At 43.1% G+C, this 23,370-nt stretch overlaps 1 protein-coding gene across 17 annotated transcripts in view; it reads right to left on the bottom strand.

Moving 5' to 3' along the window:
- The window catches only part of LOC119965489 (protocadherin-10-like), a 631,779-nt gene that overhangs the window by 142,224 nt on the left and 466,185 nt on the right, over positions 1-23,370 (bottom strand). Inside the window, exon 1 of one of the 17 annotated variants that reach the window (XM_038796318.1) lies at positions 15,762-18,444. The exons of 15 other annotated variants lie outside the window; for them this stretch is intronic. In XM_038796318.1, the coding sequence (XP_038652246.1) occupies positions 15,762-18,230 (2,469 nt within the window). In that variant the 5' untranslated portion in view covers positions 18,231-18,444. Of the gene's footprint in view, positions 1-7,613; positions 10,326-15,761; positions 18,445-23,370 lie in introns of those variants that run through there. One more of the 17 variants, XM_038796323.1, reaches the window with a different exon arrangement.

Below are 23,370 nucleotides of genomic sequence, written 5' to 3'. Positions count from 1 at the left end.
CACTATCATAGTATCATAGAATCCCTGTAGTGCAGCACGAGGCCATTCGACCCATTGCATCTGCACCGATCTTCTGAAAGAGCACCCCATCAAGGCCCACTTACTCACCATATCCCTGTAACCACACGTAACCTTTGGACTCTATGGGACAAGTTATCATAGCCAATACACCAAACATGCACATCTTTGGACTGTGGGGAGGAAACTGGAGTACTCGAAGGAAACCCACGCAGACACGTGGAGCACATGCAAGCTCCACACAGCGACACTGTGAGGCAGCAGTGCGAACCATTGTGTCACCGTGCCTTCGCTATGATGCAAAATATATGGGGCATGTATCCCAAAAATGGCCAATTGTGTAAAATAATATGTTCCTTTGGCTCTTAACTGTATTCAACCAGCCTATGCTTACCAAGTTCAGACATCATGTCTAATGTTAAATTGAGTCTGCAATTGGGGAGCACGTTTTGAATAATACTGAGAGTCAAAGGAATGACACTAACAGCCAGTTTAACAAGTATCATTTGGGCACAATACGCTTGTTAGAAGGTACATATATTCATACATGGGACATGCTCTGTGCAGAAAAGGAGAATGTGCAGGAATTGCAGTTTTAAAAAATAAATAAACAAAAGCATGAGGATCAATAGATGTTCGCGGAAATGCCTTGACCAACCAGAGTCAATTGATAACCATTTAGCACTCTTTTCTCATGCATTATAAATTGCTGTTACCTTTGAAATTTACCATCCTTGCAGCTGTCCTGAAGCGTGCAAGATGAGAAATATTGAAAACATGTTCATTTGCTGAGAAGTGGAAAGGTATATTCGCGCCACACAAGTACCAGGCAATGGCCATCTGCTACAAGAGAATTTAACCACTGCCCCATGATATTCAGCGGCAGTGCCATCAATGCGCCCCCCCCACAATCCACAACATGGTGGTTACTATTGAACGGAAACTGAACTGGACTGGCCATATTAATACTGTGGCTACCGGGGCAGGTCAAAGGCAGGAATCCTACGGCGAGCAACTCACCTTCTGACTCCCCCCCCCCCCCGAAAACCCTGTCCACCATCTTGAAGACACAAGTCAAGTGTTTAATGGAATACTCTCCATTTGCTTGGTTATTGCAGCTCCAATAACACTCAAGAAGCTTGACACCATCCAGGGCAAAGCAGCCCGCTTGATTGCTTCACCCTCTACAAGCATTCAAACCCTCCACCACCGATGAACAGTGGCAGCCGTGTGAACCCTCTACAAGAAGCTCTGTAGCAACTCACCAAAGCAGCAGGGTAGCATGGTGGTTAGCATAAATGCTTCACAGCTCCAGGGTCCCAGGTTCGATTCCCGGCTGGGTCACTGTCTGTGTGGAGTCTGCACGTCCTCCCCCTGTGTGCGTGGGTTTCCTCCGGGTGCTCCGGTTTCCACCCACAGTCCAAAGATGTGCGAGTTAGGTGGATTGGCCATGCTAAATTGCCCGTAGTGTCCTAATAAAAGTAAGGTTAAGGGGGGGGGGGGGGGGTTGTTGGGTTACGGGTATAGGGTGGATACGTGGGTTTGAGTAGGGTGATCATGGCTCGGCACAACATTGAGGGCCGAAGGGCCTGTTCTGTGCTGTACTGTTCTATGTTCTTTAAACAGTACCTCCTAAATCCACGACCACTTCCACCCAGAAGGACAAGAGCCACAGATACCTGGGAACACCACCACCTCCAAGTCACTCATCACCTGACTTGGAAATATATCACTGCTCCTTCACTGTCGCTGGGGAAATATCCCGGAACTCCCTCTCTAACAACACGGTGGGTGTACGTACATGTCAAGTGCTGGAGCGGTTTAAGAAGGCAGCTCACCACCATCTTCTGAAGGGCAACTACAGATGGACAATTACATGTTCACTAAGCAGCTTTGACAACATCCCGTAAATTAATCTTTTAAAAATTGTTTCAGCAATGCTACAGACAAAAATATTTCCTCAGTCTTCTTTAAACGTTACCTACTGGCACTACTGTATTGCAATTTTCCATAATTCTCCACTTCTCTTCAAGACATCCAGCAACCCATCACGTTAGAGTGTTAGCTTACCTATAGTAACCTCTATTCTTTGATGTACATATGCATTAAATTGTTCAAAACTGCATTCTGATCTCGAACATTCATGGATATCAAGAATTCCATTCTTGAAAACCAACTTGCTCTGGTCTTACTTTCAGGTCCAAGTTAATATTTTGTTGTCTTCAATTTCATCCATAGTGTTCAATATTTCAAAGGCATGCAAGCATCAACTCCGCCATCGTCTTCTATAAAATTAAAGTGTAGCATACAGGGCTGAATTGCCTACTTCTGCTCCTAATTCCTATATATTTCGGACCTTAAGCTGTTCAAAAACGCAAATCCCAAAGTTTCAAAATCATCATCGTCGTCTTTCTAGTTCTAAAAGACGAAATATGTTTTTGATCAATACTGCAGATCTTATTCCAAAATTGGCCATACACTTACTTTGCATAATAACTTGTAATGGCACGAAATTATTAACTTACAGGTGCTTCTGCATTTTTAATTTGTGACATCACTACTCCCCTCCTATTGCCAGGATCAACCTCAGTGTTTACTGTATGATCACGTCCATTTTCCTACTTTTTGTATCTGATCATATATGTATTAGATGATTTCCATCACTCTCAAATACTTTTAATGCCTTGAAGACATTTCTACAGTTGTTAAATGTCACCCTGAAAATAGTAGAATTTCTATCACCTCGGTACCTGCCCACACACCTGTGTAACACTGGGAAGAGTCCTTGAAGAATATGCCAGGAATTCTACTGATCCTTACTAAAGTTAATGCAGAGGGAATGTTGACTTCATTCTATAGATTCTAAATGTTGTAATGTAAGTATCTTGTGAGGAACTCCGAGCATGCACACAACCGAACAAGTACAGGGTTGTTAATTTTGCAATTGGTTCATTGATTGATATTTATTGTCGCATGTATCGAAGTACAGTGAAAAGTATTTTTCTGGCCAAGGGAACGTACACAGTACGTACAGAGCAAGTAAAAGAATAATCAACAGTGATGCATCAAGAAATAATGATTGGTTACTGTGTGGGACAAGGCCAAACAAGAGCATCCTAGGGCGTCGTGAATAGTGTTCTTACAGGGAACCGATCAGTCCAAGGGAGAGTCGTTGAGGCGTCTAGCAGCTGTGGGAAGAAGCTGTTCCTATGTCTCAATGTGCGGATTTCTGTATCTTCTGCCTAATGGAAGGGTCTGGAACAGGGCAAAGCATGGGTGTAAGGGGTCTCTGGTAATGCTGTCTGCCTTCCTGAGGCAGCACGAGGTGTATACAGAATCAATGGGAGGATGGCAAGCTTGTGTAATGTGTTGGGCTAAGTTCACCACACACTGCATTATCTTGCGATCTTGGGCCGAGCAGTTGCCATACCGAGCTGTAATGCAGCCGGATAGGATATCCTCTGTGGCACACTGGTAGAGGTTTGTGAGAGTCGATGCAGACATGACAAATTTCCTTAGCTTCCATAGAAAGTAGAGACGTTGTTGGGCTTTCTTGACTGTTGCATCAACGTGAGTGCACTAGGATAGACTGTTGGTGATGGTGACCCCAGGAACTTAAAGCTATCGACCATCTTAGCACAATTGCTTCACTGCTCCAGGGACTCAGGTTCGATTCCTGGCTGAAACATTGTCTGTGCGGAGTCTGCACGTTCTCCCTGTGTCTGTGTGGGTTTCCTCCCACAGTCCAAAGATGGGCGGGTTAGGTGGATTGGCCATGCTAAATTGATCTGAGTGTCCAAAAATGTTAAATGGGGGTTAATGGTTATGAGGATATGGTAGATATGTGGGTTTCAGTCGGGGGCTCTTTGTAAGGGCCGATGCAGACTCGACAGGCCGAATGGCCTCCTTCTGCACTGTAAATTCTATGGTTCTATGGTATGGTATGGTATCTCTACTTTGGAGTCATTGATGTTGGATGCTGTCCGTTTTGGCAAAGGGTCATTGGACTCGAAACGTTAGCTCTTTTCTCTCCCTACAGATGCTGCCAGACCTGCTGAGACTTTCCAGCATTTTCTCTTCCAAACCAAGTGTTCTATCAAAGCTCCAAAACCTAGGACTTGGCTCTCCACTCTGGAACTGGATCCTCGATTTTCTGACCAACAGACCACAATCAGTAAGAATGAACAACACCTCCTCCACAATAGTCCTCAATAACGGGGCCCCGCAAGGCTGCGTACTTAGCCCCCTACTCTACTCCCTGTACACACACGACTGCATGGCAAAACTTGGCTCCAACTCCATCTACAAGTTTGCTGATGGTACGACCATAGTGGGCCGGATCGCGAATAACGACGAGTCAGAATACAGGAGGGAGATAGCGAACCTAGCGGAGTGGTGTAGCGACAACAATCTCTCCCTCAATGCCAGCAAAACTAAAGAACTGGTCATTGACTTCAGGAAGCATTGTACTGCACACACCCCTGTCAGCATCAAAGGGGCCGAGGTGGAGATGGTTAGCAGTTTTAAATTCCATGGGGTGCACATCTCCAAAAATCTGTCCTGGTCCACCCACGTCGACGCGATCACCCAGAAAGCACAACAGCACCTATATTTCCTCAGGAAACTAAGGAAATTCGGCATCTCCACAATAACCCTTACCAACTTTTACAGATGCACCATAGAAAGCATCTTATCGGGCTACATCACAGCCTGGTATGGCAACTGCTCGGCCCAGGACCGCAAGAAACTTCAGAGTCGTGAATACCACCCACTCCATCACACGAACCTGCCTCCCATCCATTGACTCCATCTACACTTCCTGCTGCCTGGGGAAAGTGGGCAGAATAATCAAAGATCCCTCCCACGCGGCTTACTCACTCTTCCAACTTCTTCCATCGGGCAGGAGGTACAGAAGTCTGAGAACATGCACGAACAGACTCAAAAACAGCTTCTTCCCCACTGTCACCAGACTCCTAAATGACCCTCTTATTGACTGACCTCATTAACACTACACCCTGGATGCTTTATCCGATGCCAGTGCTTATGTGGTTACATTGTATATCTTGTGATGCCGTATTATGTATTTTATTTTATTCTCTTTTCTTCCCATGTACTTAATGATCTGTTGAGCTGCTCGCAGAAAAATACTTTTCGCTGTACCTCGGTACACGTGACAATAAACAAATCCATCCATCCATCTCCCTTCTGTAGTCTGATTCGTCGTTGTTTGGGATATGACCCACCAAGGATCCACCATCTGCAAAGTTACAGATTGAATTGGAGTTGAATCTCGCCACACAGTTGTGTGTGTATAGGGAGTACAGTAGAGGACTGAGCACACATCCTTGCAGGGCCCCGGTGTTGAGTACTATTGTGGAAGAGGTGTTGTTGCCTATCCTGACAGGTTGTGGTCTGCTGGTGAGGAAGTCAAGGATCCAGCTGCACAGGGAGGAGTCAAGTCCAAGGTTGCAGTGTTTGGTTATTAGTCTTGTTGGGAAGGCGGAGCAGTAGTCTATGAACAGCAGTCTGACGTGGGGATCCTTGTTGTCGAGATGTTCTAGAGTTGATAGTAGGGCCAGAGAGATAGCATCTGCTGTGCATCAGATGCCGTGGTAGACAAAATGCAACGTATCGAGACGATCTGGGAGGCTGGTGTTGATCTGTCTCATGACTAGCCGCTTGAAGCATTTCATGATAACAGACATCACAGCCACCGATCGGGGGTCATTGAGGCAGGCTACCTTGTCTTCTTTTGTACTCGTATTCTGATGGTATTCTTGAAGCAGGTAGGGACTTGGAATTTCAGGCAGGTATTCTAAACCAGGTGATTAGTTCTTTGTCGTATGTTGTCAGTATGGGAGTTCCAACAAATCAAGACTAAGATGTTTTGGAATATCGATTAATCCTGTATTGATCAGGTGGTCTTTCATTGCAGGAAAGCATCTGACAGTCTTCTGGCAGCAAGGAATCCCCATTTCGCCTGGAGTCCCAGCCATAGAATCATACAATGGCAACAGTGCAGAAGGAGGCCATTCAGCCCATCGAGTCTGTACCGGCCCTCTGAAAGAGCAACCTACCGAGGCCCAAACCCCACACTATCCCCGTAACCCCTCCTTGGTCCAATTTAGCATAGCCAATCCACCTAAACTGCATATCTTTGGTCTATGGGAGGACACCGGAGCACACGGAGTATACCCACGCAGACACGGGGAGAAAGTTCAAACTCCACACAGACAGTCACCTGAGATAGGAATCGAACCGGGGTCCCTGGCGCTGTGAGGCAGCAATGCGATCCACTACGCCACCGTGCCACGCATCAATTCTAGGAGTCTAAAAATCGAGAACCATTCTCATTTTTTGGCTGCTGTCAAATGCCCAAGTAATTATTTATTTAGCTTAGCTTAGGTATCTCTTAGAGAATCGTATTATATTTTATGTTGTAGCCTTAAAGCTGTCGGAGCATTTCCCTGCTCCATGGCTGTCATTTGATTCAGGATGATTTCAGAATTTGGATTGTGGGTGGACTGGCATGGAATCGAGTGTTCACTTAAAAAAAAATTTCAACATTGAAACTGATCAGTTGCCCGTAGGTCTTTAGGTGCTGATTTATAGAAGTCTGAAGGGTACAGAAGCTCCATCTAAGTGACTACTTCACTGTGCTTACAACTTTCTCTTCGAATTCCCCAACATGTTCGGCAAAGTTTGGCCGTCATTTTAACAAGTGCAGCTGAAATTGAGAATCCAGGTAAGATGTTTGGCAGATTACACTAACACCCGTCCATGTTGCATATTATAGGGAATTCAATTGATCTCAGACCATTTGGACGAAATTTGCTGTTGAGTTCTAATTGGTAAAAGTTCCATACCTTGACCGTACCCGGGGAGTGAAAGCGAACTTAGGGATGAGTCTAGTAGAATAAGTCTCAACTGAAGCATCTTCCAAACAGGAAGGCTTTCTTTCCATTTGTTTTCCCACGTGATCAGCAGTTGGTATCTAAATACCAATTCAAAAAACACGACACACATCCAGATGGCACGACAGCGACACAAAACGGATATATTTTGAATATTAATTTGACCCAAGTCAGTTTCTTTAAAGCTTAATTAAAAAGTGGGACTAACTGCACAATTTAGAATGACCTGGCAGTCATCAACACGTGACAGTTTTTTGTGGAACTGATATCAGCGAATGTATTCTGTACTTGGACAGTTACATATGTGCACAGAGCTCCACGCAAGATGTTTACGATTAACTGTTTCGAAAATGTGGGACAAAGACAACAATTCTCCACCAGGTAATAAAGTCCAGAGGGATTAGAAAGTGGCAGCACAGAATATGGATTCACAGAACATCCTTTTGAATCGAGCTGATAATGTAATATGGTAGATATAATCACAAAGAAATTGAAATACATCATACAAGATACCATTACACAGCGACTACACAGGAATACAGAGAGCAACAAAATAGAGCAAGAAGTGGCGATGGAGCCTTTAACTTGTTAGTTCCATCTTATTCATTTCAATGAAAAAGATTTCCAAAATTACCCAAATAAAATCTGAGGGACTTTCTTCCCTTTAAAAAAACATTTTACCTCAGTGGGTGCAGACTTGCTGTAATTTTCAGAATTCATCGTTCCCGGGATTTCTTTCCTCATCGACTTATTCCGGACATAATTCTTGTCTGTCGATGATCTGCATGTGGTGGCAGTTATGAAATCTCTCTTTGTTGACTGCAATGTTGAGCATGACTCGTAGCGGAAACTCTGAGAAAGTGGGTCACCCCCGAATACCTCAACATAGTTGGGTGGTAGCTGAAGGTTTCGACTCGCTTTTTGAGTTCCATTCAGTGAATGCCTGGTTTCAAAGCAACAACAAAGACACCGGGGACAATACTGACCCCCCAAAGCATTTCTGCTTTGATGAATCTTCACAGCCAGCACAATTAAAATCACGAGGAAAATCATAGAAATTACTCCTAACGTGATGGCCAATGAAAGACTTAGATCAAGGGCGAATCCTGGATCTTCAGGTTCACTGACGCTTGAGAATGTTTCAGTGTCACCACCGACCACAGATAAGATGATGGTCACTGTGGCAGAAAGTGATGGTGTTCCATTGTCTTTTACCACAATTAACAACCTTTGCTTAGAGGCATCTTTCGTGCCAAGTCGACGGACAGTCCAAATTTCCCCAGTGTCTGGTGAAATAGTGAACAGGTTATGCTGGGTAGCCTGAAAAATGGAATAAGAAAGGCGAGCATTCTGACCGGTGTCAGCATCAGTGGCCGATACTTTAGCAACCAAGTAGCCTGGTTCAGCAAACCTGGACATTGTCTCAGTTACCACTGAGCCATATTCGGCTAATGGGTGCACGATCACTGGAACATTGTCATTCTGATCAAGGATAATGACATTCACTGAAACATTACTGGCGAGTGGTGGGATTCCAGAGTCCGTGACCTCAGCCTGGATCTGAAAGTTTTTCAATTTCTCGTAGTCAAAAGATCTCTGAGAGAAAATGACCCCAGACTCCGAATTAATAGAGATGTAAGTGGATACCGATGCATTCTGAACTTGTGTCTCCAGGATAGAGTATTTTAGTTGAGCGTTCTGTCCAACATCTGGATCAAAGGCTGTAATGGAAAATATAGAAGCGCCAATAACATTGTTCTCCATGACGTTGGCTGTGTATAAAGAGTGGGTAAACCGTGGCACATTGTCATTTATATCTGAAACCTCTACCCGAATGGTTTTCCTGGATGTCAGAGGAGGATTTCCTGCATCCGTGCATGTTAAAGTGACGTCATACAGGGAGGCGTTTTCACGATCCACTGGATGTTGAACAAGTAATTCATAATAATTCTTCATGGAAGAATCTAGTTTAAAGGGGAGTTCCTTTGGAATTTGACATTTTACTAGCGCGTTTTGCCCATAATCTCGATCATCCGCACTGAACAGAGCGACTACAGTTCCAACTGGAGCATCTTCTGAAACTGTACTGGACAACGACGTCAATGTTACCTCAGGTGCGTTATCATTCACATCAATAATATCCACCAAAACATCACAGTGTGCGGACATTTCGTATAGACCCTTGTCCATTGCTTTTATGCTAATCCGAAAGGCCGTTTTCCCTTCATAGTTCAATTTCCCTTTCAATCTGATTTCACCAGTTTTGGAATTCACTTCAAACATTTCCCGAGCTCTTGCAGAAGTGTGGCTACCGAGCGAGTATGTTATCTCTCCATTGAACCCATCATCCAAGTCAGTGGCATTTAGTATGATTACCCGCGTTCCTGTGGGTGCTGTTTCCAGTAGGGTGACTCTATAAACGGACTGAGGAAAAACAGGGGCGTTGTCGTTCGCATCTTTTACTATGACTGAGACCTGAGCCGTGCCCGATCTCACAGGGACCCCGCCATCCTTTGCGATTAACGTTAACACGTGGCTGGATTCCGCTTCTCTGTCCAATGGATTCTGCAACACCAATACGGGCAATGTTTCAACCCCATTGCCCATCTGTGGATCCAGAATGAAATAATCGTTCGGAAGCAGCTCATAGGTTTGCAAGGAGTTTGTTCCAATGTCCGGATCGTGCGCGAACTCGAGGGGATAGCGCGTCCCCGGCGCAGCAATCTCTGCGATATCAAGTAACATTTGCCTGTTTGGGAAACTGGGAGCATTGTCATTCACATCGAGAATCTCCACTGAAACCTGGTACAGCTTTAAGGGGTTCTCCAGCAAACACTTCAGGGATATCACACAACTCAAACTAGGTCCGCAAATCTCTTCTCTGTCAATTTTCTCCTTGACAAATAGAATGCCAGTGTCCAAATTTATATCCACACATTGTTTCCTGGGCCCGGGTACAATCCGGAAACTACGAGCCGTGAGCTGCTTTATATCTAAACCCAAATCATCTGCGATATTCCCAACAAAGGCGCCCAGTTGCAGTTCTTCAGGAATCGAATAACGAATCTGCCCAAACACCAGATTCCACGAGGAGAATATACAGTAAAATAATTGGCATTTTAGCAACCAATCTATTTTATATCTCATTTCCAGCGAAAAACATTCCCCTTGTTTCAGGACGTGCCCATATCATCAATTATCCTTTTTATATCAATATATTTTAAACCTGGAACAACTGCGATGTAGCAAATACCTGATTGCTTTAGGAATCGCTCGGATTATTTCATTGAAATCTTCTATTTTTGTGTAAAATTGCCGGTGAATTCGTGGACAAATGCTGCCGAGCTGCTCGCTCTCCAATGTTACACCGCGTCTGATGGTGCGTGATGGTGGATGGGTAGTGAAGGGGGCAGTCCGGATCCCCAATCACAGCTCCGCTTCTGATTGGTGAGCAGAGGCACATTGAAATTTGTCGAATCAAAATTCCCTTCATTTCTTAAAGCTGGAAGTTCAGAAATAACTGCAGATGTTTAGATTTATTGTTGGACAATTAAAAATAGAATCAAGGTTGTCTATTGGCTATTCTGCTTTGTTTTGTAAATAAATTCCAGAACACTGTTACAACGAACATCTTATTGTCGATTTACTAGAATTGCGAATAAAGGCATCAAAACACAAATAAAAATAAATAATTACCGAACGAGTGGGCATAACACATTGCTCCAATTCATTTAATTCCGTTAATAAACCGTGTATAGTTATTCACTGACAGCTTTCCACTCAAATATTGCTTTTGATTTTCACTAAAAGGAAATTAAATTAGTTCCATCACATTTCAGTATTTGAGTAATGCTGAAAAAACAGCCGTTTTGTGGAAACCTTTTCTTGCACCCATCGGGAAGGATGCAAAAATATAATTTGTAATGTGCTACACTGCACTAGAAAAGCGCCTTGCTAGGTTGGCATGACCAGTCTGATTGGCTGTGGTTTTGTAATGTAGAATGCTTGAGGAAACTATTATCCCCCATGCTTTTGTTTACTTCGAGAAGGCGTGGCCAATTCATTTTGCCTGTGGAGGACAGAGCTCTGCTATAGATACATAAAGCTTCTGGCAAGCATAAGTGAGCAACATTGCGGGCCCGACCGATATTTTTCTTTGTGGTCTGAGGATTGGTGAGCAAATGTTGCTAATTGCAGAACTACATATAGACATTAGACATCATTATCCAGGTTTTTCAGGCATAGTCTGGTTGAAACGGGCTTGCTGGTGTCAGCCGTCTTCAAATAACCCTCGATCGGTTAGGTATCTCAAAGGAAAATTAAGCAACTGTTGAAGCTAACTGTTTCGCTCAGCTACTACGTGGTAGCAACACAGGTTACATTTTCCATTACCAGGATTTTGCCGTCAAGCCAACAATAAGTTATCCTACTGCACAATATGTATCGGGGTCTATTGAATTCAGTACCACGATCATAGTATCATAGAATCCCTATAGTGCAGCACCAGGCCATTAGGCCCATTGAATCTACACTGTTCTCTGAAAGAGCACCCCATCAAGGCACACTTCCCCGCTCTATGCCTGTAAACCCACCTGATCTTTGGACTCTATGGAACAATTTAGCATGGCGAATCCACCTAACCTGCACATCGTTGGACGGTGAGAGGAAACTGCAGCATTTGGAGGAAACCCACACAGACACGGGGAGAATGTGCAAACTGTGAGGCAGCAGTGCTAACCACTGTGCCGCAATGGCGCCCCCTATGATGAAAGGTATATGGTGCATACATCCCCAAATTGGCGGATTGTATCAAATAATATGTTCCTTTGGCTCTTAACTGCATTCAACCAGCCCATGCTTGCAAAGCTCACACATAATGTCTAAAGTTAGACTAAGTCTGCAATTGAGTAGCACGGTTTGAATAATATTGAGAGTGATCAGAATTACACTAACAACCAGTTTAACAATTATCAGTTGGGCTCAATACGCTTGTTAGAAGGTACATATATTCATACATAGGACATGTGCTGTGCAGAGAAGGAAAATGCCCAGCAATTGCAGTTTTTAAAAAATAAACAAGAACAAAAGGGTCAATAGATCTTCACGAAAACGCACTGACCAATCAGTGTCAATTGACAACGATTCAACACTCTTTTCCCATACAGTATAAATTGTGGTTACCTTTGAAATTCACCATTCTTGCAGCTCTCCTGATAAGTGAAAGATGAAAAGCATTGACAGCATGTTCATTTGCTGACAAGTGGCAAGTTATATTCGCGCCCCATAAGTGCCAGATAATTACCATCTGCGACAGGAGAGGATCTCACCTCTGTCCCTTGATATTCAATGACATTAACATCATTGCATCCTCTATAATCAACAACCTGTGGGTTACCATTGATGAGTAGCTGAACTGGACAAGCCATATTAATACTGTGGCTATCTGGGCAGGTCAAAGGCTAGGAATCCTACGGCGAGTAACTCACCTCCTGACCGCCCCCTACCCCAAAACTTGTTCACCATCGAGAGGACACAAGCCAGGAGTGTAATGGAATGCTCTCCACTTGCCTGGATGAGCGCAGCTCCAAGAACACTCAATAGGTTTGACACCATCCAGGACAAAACCGCCCGCTTGATTGCTCCACCTTCCACCAACATTCAACCCATCCACACCAGCGAACAGTGTCAGGGGGTGTACCATCTACAAGATGCGCTGCAGTAACTCACCAAGGTTCCTTAGACAGCACCTTCCAAACCCACGACCACTACCATCTGGAACAAGAAGATCAGCAGGTACCTTGGAACCCCACCAACTGGAGGTTCCCCTCCAAGTCACTCAGTACTTGGAAATATATCCCTGCTCCTTCACTGTCCCTGGGGCAACATCTTGGATCTCCCTTCCGAACAGAATTGTGGATGTACCGACAAGTCAAGGACTACAGCGGTTTCAGAAGGCAACTCACCATCACCTTCTGTCGCGCAACTAGAGATGGGCAATAACATTCTGGCTAACCAACAACGTCAAAATCCGGTAAATTAATTTTAAAAAATTGTTTCAGCAATATTACAGACTAAAATATTTCCTGAATCTTCTATAAAAGTTACCTATTGGCATTACTGTATTGTAATTTTCCATAATCCTCTACTTCTCTTAGAACATAGAACAGTACAGCACAGAACAGGCCCTTCGGCCCTCGATGTTGTGCCGAGCCATGATCACCCTACTCAAACCCACGTATCCACCCTATACCCGTAACCCAACAACCCCCCCCTTAACCTTACTTTTATTAGGACACTACAGGCAATTTAGCATGGCCAATCCACCTAACCCGCACATCTTTGGACTGTGGGAGGAAACCGGAGCACCCGGAGGAAACCCACGCACACAGGGGGAGGACGTGCAGACTCCACACAGACAGTGACCCAGCCGGGAATCGAACCTGGGACCCTGGAGCTGTGAAGCATTTATGCTAACCACCATGCTACCCTGCTGCCCAGACATCCAGCAAACCATCACATTAGACTGTTCGCTGACCTGTGGTAAACTCTATTATTTGTGCTGCATATGCATTAAATTGTTCAAAACTGCATTCGAACCTTTCATGGATATCAAGAATTACATTCCTGAAAACCAGCTTGCTCTGGTCTTGCTTTCAGGTCCACGTTAATAGTTTGTTTTCCTCAATTTCGTCCACAGTGTACAATATTTCAAAGGCATGCAAATATCAACTCCGCCATCTTCTTTTATAAAATTAAAGTGTACCATACAGGGCTGAATTGTCAACTTCTGCTCCTAATTGCTATGCTCCTACACATCTCGGTCTTTAAGCTGCTGAGCAACGCAATTCCGAAAGACCCAAAATCATAATAGTCGTCTTTCTAGTTGTATCAGACGAAACATGTCATTGAACATACTCCAGAATTGGCCATATCATTACTTTGCATAATAACTTGTAATGACACGAAATCATTAACTTGCAGGTGCTTCTGCATTTTTAATATGCGAGATCACTACTCCTCTCCTATTGCCGGGACCGGTATCAATGTTTACTGTACAATCACACCCATTTTGTTACTTTTTGTATCTGAGCATAGATGTATGAGCTAATTTTCATCCCTCTCGAATACATTTAATGCCTTCAAGAATTTTTACAGTTCCTAAGTTTCACCCTGAAGATAGTGATTTTTCTATCACCTCGCTACCTGCCCACACATCTATGTAACAATGGGAAAAGTCCTTGACGAATATGCCAGGAATTCCACTCATCCTTTCTGGTTAAATGCATACGGAACGTCGACTTCATTCTACACGTTCAAAACTTAGAAATGTAAGTATATTGTTAGGAAGTCTGAGCATATAAACAACCGAACAAGTACAGATTTATTTTGCAATAGACTGAGAATTTTGGTTCTGGTGTCAGTGTGGGAGTTCCAATGAATAAACGGGAGGGCGTTTTGAATATCAATTAATCGTATATTGATCAGGTTGTATTTTATTGTAGGAAAGTCACTGACAGTCTTCTGGCAGCAAAGGATCCACATTTCATTTGGAAAACCTGCCGTCAGTTCTATGAGTCAAGTATAAAAATCCAGAACCATTGTCACTTTTGGCTGCTGTGAAATGCCCAGTCAAAAGTTTCTTTAACAGTAATTATTTATTTATCCTCGTTTAGATAACTCAGAGAATGTTGTTATTTTTTATGTTGCAGCCTCTCCTTGTTAAAGCTGTATTAGATTTTCCCTGCTGCATGGCTGTCATTTGATTCAGATATTATTTCACAATTTGGATTATAGGTGGACTGCGATGTAAATTAATGTTCACTTTTTCTAAAATACAGCATCGAAACTGATCAGTTGCCCTGAGGTCTCCAGATGCTGATTTATAGAAGTCTCAAGGATGGCAGCAGCTCCAATGAAGTGACTATTTCACAGTGCTTACAACTTTATGTTCTACTTCCCCACCATGTTCGGCAGTTTGGCAGTCGTTTTAACAGGTGTAGCTCAAATTGAGAATCCAGGACAGGTGTTTGGCACATTACACTAACACACGTCCATGCTGCAGATTGTAGGGGGTTCATTTGATCTCAGACCATATGGATGAAATTTGCTGTTAAGGGCCAGATAGTAAAAGTACCAGACTTTGACCATACCTGGTAAGTTATCGGGAACTTTGGGATGAGTGAAGTTGAACAGTGGCCTCAACTGAAACATCTTCCAAACAGGAAGGTTTTCTTTCCAATTGTTTTCCCATGTTGTCACACCAATTGGTATGCAGATACCAATTCAAGGAAATATGACACACACCCAGATGGCACAAGAACAATTCCAAATTGATATATTTTAAATATTAATTTGACCCCAGTCAGTTTCTCTGAAGGTTAATTAAATTACAGGACTACCTGCACAAGTTAGAATGACCTGACCGCCAGAAACACGTAACAGTTGTTAATTACACTTAGCACTCTGTGACCATGATGACTCGAAACTAAAAGCTGGCTTTCAGAAGCTTTGTGGAACTGATATCAACAAATATATTCTGTACTTGGACGGTTTCACACATACACAGAGATCCACACATGATGGCTACGATTAACTGTTTAGCGAGTGTGGGACAAAAACAACAATTCTCCACCAGGTAATAAAGTCCAGCCGGATTAGAAAGTGGCAGCAGATAACATGGGCTCAGAGAACATCCTTTTTAATCGAGCTGATAATGTAATAGGGTGTTAGTTCCATCTTATTCATTTCAAAGTAAAGGATTTTCCAAAATTCTCTATAAATCCATATGAAATCTGTGAAGACTTCATTCCCTTTTAAAAACCATCTCACCTCAGTGTATACAGGCTTGCTGTAATTTTCAGAATTCATCATTCCGGGTTTTTCTTTCCTCATTGACTCATTGCGGACAGACTTCTTGTCTGCCGACGACCTGCATGTGATTGGTGTCATGAAATCCCTCTTTGTTGACTGTAATGTTAAACATGACTCATACCGGAAACTCTGAGAAAGTGGATCACCCCCGAATACCTCAATATAGTTGGGTGGTATCTGAAGGTTTCTGCTGGCTTTTTGAATTCCATTCAATGAATGTCTTGCTTGAAAGCAGCAACAAACACCCGGGGAACAATACTGACCCGCTAAAGCATTTCTGCTTTGATGAACCTTGACAGCGAGGATAATTAAAACCACAAGGAAAATGATAGAAATTATTCCCAAAGCGACGACCAAGGAAAGACTCAGATCAGGAGTCAATCCTGCGTCTTTTGATGATTCATTGAAGCTGGTGAATGTTTCCGTGTCACCACCAACCACAGATAAGATGATGGTCACTGTGGCAGAAAGTGATGGTGTTCCATTGTCTTTTACCAGAATCACCAACCTTTGCTGAGAGGAATCTTTGTTCTCAATACGACGGATCGTCCAAATTTCCCCAGTGTCTGGTGAAACAGTAAAAAGGTTATGCTGGGTAGCCTGAAAAATGGAATAAGAAAGCTGACCATTCTGACCTGCGTCAGCATCAGTGGCCGATACCTTAGCAACCAAGTAGCCTGGTTCAGCAAACCTGGATATTGTCTCTGTTACCGTTGAGCCATACTCGGCTAATGGGTGCACGATCACTGGTACATTGTCATTCTGATCAAGGATAATAACATTCACTGAAACATTACTGGCGAGTGGTGGAGTTCCAGAGTCCATGGCCTGAGCTTGGATCTGAAAGTTTTTCAATTTCTCGTAGTCAAAAGATCTCTGAGCGAAAATGACCCCAGTCTCTGGGTTAATAAATATGTAAGTGGATAACGTGGTGTTCTGAACTTGTGTCTCCAGGATAGAGTATTTTAGTTGAGCGTTCTGTCCAACATCTGGATCAAAGGCTGTAATGGAAAATATAGAAGCGCCAATAACGTTGTTCTCCATGACGTTTGCTGTGTATAAAGACTGAGTAAACCGTGGCACATTGTCATTTATGTCTGAAACCTCTACTCGAATGGTTTTCCTGGATGTCAGAGGTGGATTTCCTGCATCCGTGCATGTTATAATGACGTCATACTGGGAGGCTTTTTCACGATCCAGTGGATGTTGAACAAGTAATTCATAATAATTCTTCATGGAAGAATCTAGTTTCAAGGTGTGAATGTTTGACATTTGACATTGTACCTGCCCATTTTGTCCGGAATCCTGATCATCTGCACTCAGCAGTGCGACTACAGTTCCAACTGGAGCATCTTCTGAAACTGTACTGGACAAAGACGTCAATGTAACCTCAGGTGCGTTATCATTCACATCAACAATATCCACCAAAATATCACAGTGCCCGAACATTGCGTCGGAACCCTTGTCCATTGCTCGTATACTAATCTGAAAATCCTTCTTCTCTTCATAGTCTAATTTCCCTTTCAATCTAACTTCGCCAGTTTTGGAATCGACTTTGAACAATTCCCGAGCTCTTGCAGAAGTGTGGCTACTGATCGAGTACATTACCTGTCCATTGGGACCATCATCCAAGTCAGTGGCATTTAATATGATTACTTGCGTTCCTGTGAGCGCTGTTTCCAAGAGGGTGACTCTATAAATTGACTGAGGAAAAACAGGGGCGTTATCGTTCGCATCTTTTACTATGACTGAGACCTGCGCGGTGCCCGATCTCACAGGGACCCCGCCATCCTTGGCGATTAACGTCAACATGTGGCTGGATTCCGCTTCTCTGTCCAAGGAACTCCGCAACACCAATACTGGCAACTTTCGTTCTGCACCGCGGATCTGTTCATCCAGAATAAAATTATCGTTCGGAAGGAGCTCATAGGTTTGCAAGGAATTTGTCCCAATATCCGGGTCGTGTGCGGACTCGAGGGGAAATCGAGTTCCCGGAGTAGAAAGCTCGGGGATTTCAAGACGGATTTGTTTTTTTGGGAACATGGGAGCATTGTCATTCACATCGAGAATCTCCACTGAAACCTGGTACAGCTTTAACGGATTTTCAAGTAAGCACTTCAGCGACATCACACAACTCAAACTAGGTCCGCAAATCACTTCTCTGTCAATTGTCTCCTTGACAAATAAAAAGCCAGTGTCCAAATTTATATCCACATATTGTTTTCTGGGCCCGGGTACAATGCGGAAACTGCGAGCCGAAAGCTGCTTTATATCTAAACCCAAATCATCTGCGATATTTCCAACAAAGGCGCCCAGCTGTAGTTCTTCAGGAATCGAGTAACGAATCTGCCCAAACACCAGATTCCACGAGGAGAATATACAGTAAATTAATTGCCATTTTAGCAACCAATATATTTTGTATCTCATTTCCAGCGAAAAACATTCCCCTTGTTTCAGGACGTGCCCGTATCATCTATGATCCTTTTTATATCAATATATTCTAAGCCTGGAACAACTCCGATGTAGCAAATACCTGATGGTTTGATGAATCGCTCGGATTATTTCATTGAAATCTTCTATTTTTGTGTAAAATTGCCGGTGAATTCGTAGACAAATGCTGCCGAGGTGCTCGCTCTCCAATTTTACGCCGCGACTGATGGTGCGTGATGGTGGATGGGTAGTGAAGGGGGCAGTCCGGATCCCCAATCGCAGCTCCGCTTCTAATTGGTGAGTAGAGGCACATTGAAATTCGTCCAATCAAAATTCCCTTCATTTCTTAAAGCTGGAAGTTCAGAAATAACTGCGGATGTTTCGATTTATTGTTGCACAATAAAAAATAGAATCAAGGTTGTGTATTCGCTATTCTGCTTTGTTTTGTAAAGGAATTCCAGTAGACTGTTACAACGAACACCTTAGGAGTCTGTTTTCTAGAATTTGCGAATAAAGACACCAAAGCACAAATAAAAATAAATAATCACCGAACGAGTGGGCATCACTCAGTGCTCCAATTTATTTAATTCCGTTAATAAACCGTGTATAGTTATTTACTGCCAGCGTTCCTTTCAAGTGCTGCTTTTGATTTTCACTAAATGGAGACTGAATTAGTCTCTTTACATTTCGGTATTTGAGCATTGCTGAAAAAACAGCTGTTCTGTTTTCTTGCACCCATCGGGAAGGATGCAAGAGTGCCATTTGTAAGGGGCGACACTGCGTTAAAAAAAGGGCCTTGATAAGTTGGCATGACCAGTCGGATTGGCCGAGGTTTTGCATTGGAGAATGCTAGATGGAAATATTATCCCCCATTCTTTTGTTTACTTCGAAAAGGCGATGACAAGTTCATTTTGCCAGCATAGGACAGAACTCTCCTATGGAGACATAAAGCTTCTGGCAAGCATAAGTGAGCGGACACAACTGATATTTTTCCTTACTCTAATTTTTCGTGATCTAGGGATTGGTGAGCAAGTGTTGCTAATTGCAGAACTACAGATAGACATTATTATCCTGGTTTTACGGGCATAGTGTGTTTGAAACGGGCTAGTTGGTGCCAGGCTTCTTCAAATTACCCTTGATCGGTTAGATATCTCAAAGGAAAATTAAGCAACTGTTGAAGCTAACTGTTTCGCTCAGCTACTACGTGGTAGCAACACAGGTTACATTTTCCACTACCAGGATATTGCCGTCAAGCAATAATAAAGGTATTCCTACTGCACAATGTGTATCTGGGTCTATGGATTTCAGTGCGACTATATAGTTGATCGAATCCCTATATTGCAGCACGAGACCATTCGGCCCATTGAATCTGCACCAATACTCTGAATGACCACCCTACCATGGCCCACTTCCGCCCCTTATGCCCGTCACCCCACATAGTGTTTGGATTCTAAGGGACATTTTAGCATGGCTAATCCACCTAACCTGCACATCTTTGGACTGTGGGAGGAAACTGGAGCACTCGGCACGTGGTGAACATGCAAACTCCACACAGCGACAATGTGAGGCAGCAGTGCTAATCTCTGAGCCATTGTGCCGCACTCTGTGATGCAAGGTATATGGGGCATACATCCCCAAACTGGCGAATTGTATTAAATAATATCTACCGTTGGCTCTTAACTGTATTCAACCAGCCCATGATTGCAGAGCTCAGACATAATGTCTAATGTCAGATTGGGTCTGCATTTGGTAGCACGTTTTGAATAATACTGAGTGTGATAACAATTGCGCAGATAGCCAGTTCAACATTATCAGTTGGGCTAAGATGCTTGTTAGAAGATACATACATCCATACAAAGGAGATGCGCTCTGTAGAAAAGGAACATGGCCATGCATTGCAATTTAAAAAATAAATAAACGAAAGCATGAGGGTCAATAGATTTTCACGAAAACGCCTCGACCAATCAAAGTCAATTGACAACCATTCAGCACTCTCATGCAGTATAAATTGTTGTTACCTTTGAAATTTACCACGCCTGCAACTGTCGTGATATGTGCAAGATGAAAAACATTGACAGCGTGTACATTTGCTGACAAATGGCAAGTAATATTTGCGCCACACAAGTGCCAGACAATGACCATCTGCTGCAAGAAATGATCTGACCACTGCTTCTTGATATTCAATGGCATTACCATCACTGCGTCCCCCGTAATCAGCAATCTGCGGTTACCATTGATCAGAAACTGAACTGGACAAGCCATATTAATACTGTTGCTACCAGAGCAGGTCAAAGGCTAGGAATCGTATGGAGAGTAACACACCTCCCGACCCGCCCAAAGCCTGTCCACCATCAGGAAGACACATGCCAGGAGTGTAATGGCATACTCTCCACTTGCAGCTCCAAAGACACTGAAGAAGCTTGACACCATCGAGGACAAAGCTGCCCGCTTGATTGCTCGACCTTCCACAAATATTCAACTCTTCCACCACCGACGAACATTGGCAGCCAGGTGTACCATCTACAAGTTGCACTGCAGGAACTCACCAAGGTTCCTTAGAGAGCCCCCTCCAAACCCACGACCACTACCATCTAGAAGGACAAGAGCAGCAGATACCTGGGAACCCTACCACCTGGAGGTTCCCCTCCAAGTCATTCACTATTTGGAAATATATCACTTCTACTTCACTGTCGCTGGGGCAACATCCTGGAACTCCCTCCCTAGCAGCATGGTGGGTGAAACTACAAGTCAAGGATTACAGCGAGTTAAGAAGGTAACTAACCACTACCTTCTGTCGGGTAACAAGAGATGGGCAATAAAATACTGGCTAACCAGCGACGCCAACATCCCGTCAATTAATTTTTAAAAATTGTTTCAGCAATACTACGGACTAAAAGATTTCTTCAATCGTCTATAAACCTTACCCTTTGGCACTACTGAATTGTAATTTTCCATAATCCTCTACTTCTCTTCCAGACCTCCAGCAAACTATCACATTAGACTGTTGCCTGGCCTGTGGTAAACTCTATTCTTTGTGCTGCACATGCATTAAATTGTTCAAAACTGCATTCTGATCTCGAACCTTTCATGGATATCAAGAATTGCATTCCTGAAAACCAGCTTGCTCTGGTCTTGCTTTCAGGTCCAAATTAATAGTTTGTTTTCTTCAATTTCGTCCACAGTGTTAAATATTTCAATGGCATGCAAGCATCAACTCCTCAATCCTCTTTTATAAAATGAAAGTGTAGCATACAGGGCTGAATTGCCTACTTCTGCTCTTAATTCTTATACATCTCGGTGCTTAAGATGTTCTAAAACGCCAATCCCAAAGGGCCAAAATCATCATAGTCGTCCTTCTGGTTCTTTCCGATGAGATATGTTTTTGATCAATACTACAGATCTTACTCCAGAGTTGGCCATATAATTACTTTGCATAATAACTTGTAATGACTCTAAACCATTATCTTGCAGGTGCTTCTGTATTGTTAATTTGTGAGATCACTACTCCTCTTCTTTTGCCGGGATCGGCTATACAATCACACCCATTTCCTGACTTTTTGTATCTCATCACAGATTTACTAGCTGATGATTTTCATCACTGTCAAATACTTGTTATGCCTTGAAGGAACTTTTATAGTTATTAAATAACACCCTGAAGATAGTAATTTTTATTTCACCTCGCTATCTCTCCACACATCTATGTGACATTGGGAAAAGTGTTTGAAGAATATGCCAGGAATTCAACTGATCATTTTTAAAGTTAAATGCATAGGGAATGTTGACTTAATTCTACACATTCTCAATGTTGAAATGTTAGTATCTTGTGAGCAAGTCCCTGCATACACACAACCATACAAGCACAGAATTCTTCATTTTGCAATAGACTGGGAATTTCGGGCAGGTACTCTAAACCACGTGGTTACTTCTTAGTGGTTCTGGTGTCAGGATGGGAGTTCCAACGTATCAACATCAGGACGTTTTTGAATATCAGTGAATCCTTTATTGATCCGGTTGTCTCGTATTGTAGGAAAATCTCTGACAGTCTTCTGGCAGCAAATATTCCCCATTTCATCTGGGACGCCTGCCATCAGTTCTATGAGTCTATCAATTCAGAATCATTCTCACTTTTGGCTGCTGTGAAATGCCCAATGAAAAGTTTCATTAACAGTAATTATTTATTTACTCTAGCATAGGTAGCTCTCAGAGAATGCTGTTATATTTTAGGTTGCAGCCTCTCAGTGCTAAGGCTGTCTTACCATTTCCCTCCTCCATGGCTGACATTCCATTCAGGAATGATTTTAAAATTTGGATGGTAGGTGGACTGGCATGTAAACTAATGTTCATTATTTTGTTTAAATACAACATTCATACTAATGAGTTGCCCTTAGGCCTCTAGGTGTTGATTTATAGACGTCTGAAGGACGGCATCGTCTCCATTCTAAGTGACTATTTCATTGTGCTTTTGTTGTGGTCATTTAACAAAGCTATAACTTTCTGTTCTAAATCCCCATCATGTTAGGCAACGTCTGGCTGTCATTTGAACAAGTGTTGCTGAAATCGAGAATCCAGGCCAGGTGTTTGCAACATTACACTAACAAACGTCCATGTTGCACATTGTAGGGGGTTCATTTGATCTCAGACCATTTGGCTGCAATTTGCTGCTAAGGTATTAAAATACCATACTTCGACCATCCCTGGTGAGTGATGGGGAACTTAGGGATGAGTGCAGTTGGACAGGGGTCTCAATTGAAGCGTTTCCTAGACAGGAGCTGGTTTAGCACACTGGCTTTTAAAGCAGACCAAAGCAGGCCAGCAGCACAATTCAATTCCCGTACCAGCCTCCCCGAACAGGCGCCGGAATGTGGCGACTAGGGGCTTTTCACAGTAACTTCATTGAAGCCTACTCGTGACAATAAGCCATTTTCATTACATTTCAATAGGAAGCTTTTCCTTCCACTTGTTTTCCCTTGCGATCAGAAATTTCACTGGTATCTAAATATCAATTAAAAATACATCTGACAGACACCCAGATGGCACAAGAACGATTCAAAATTGATATATTTTAAATATTGATTTGAAGCAAGTCAGTTTCTCGAAATCTTAATTAAAATATAGGACTTCCTACTTAATTTAGAAT

The sequence above is a fragment of the Scyliorhinus canicula genome, chromosome 4, assembly GCF_902713615.1.
Source record: "Scyliorhinus canicula chromosome 4, sScyCan1.1, whole genome shotgun sequence".
Taxonomy (NCBI): domain Eukaryota; kingdom Metazoa; phylum Chordata; class Chondrichthyes; order Carcharhiniformes; family Scyliorhinidae; genus Scyliorhinus; species Scyliorhinus canicula.
Note: the sequence above shows the minus strand (reverse complement) of the source record. Positions and strands in the feature narration are given on the sequence as shown.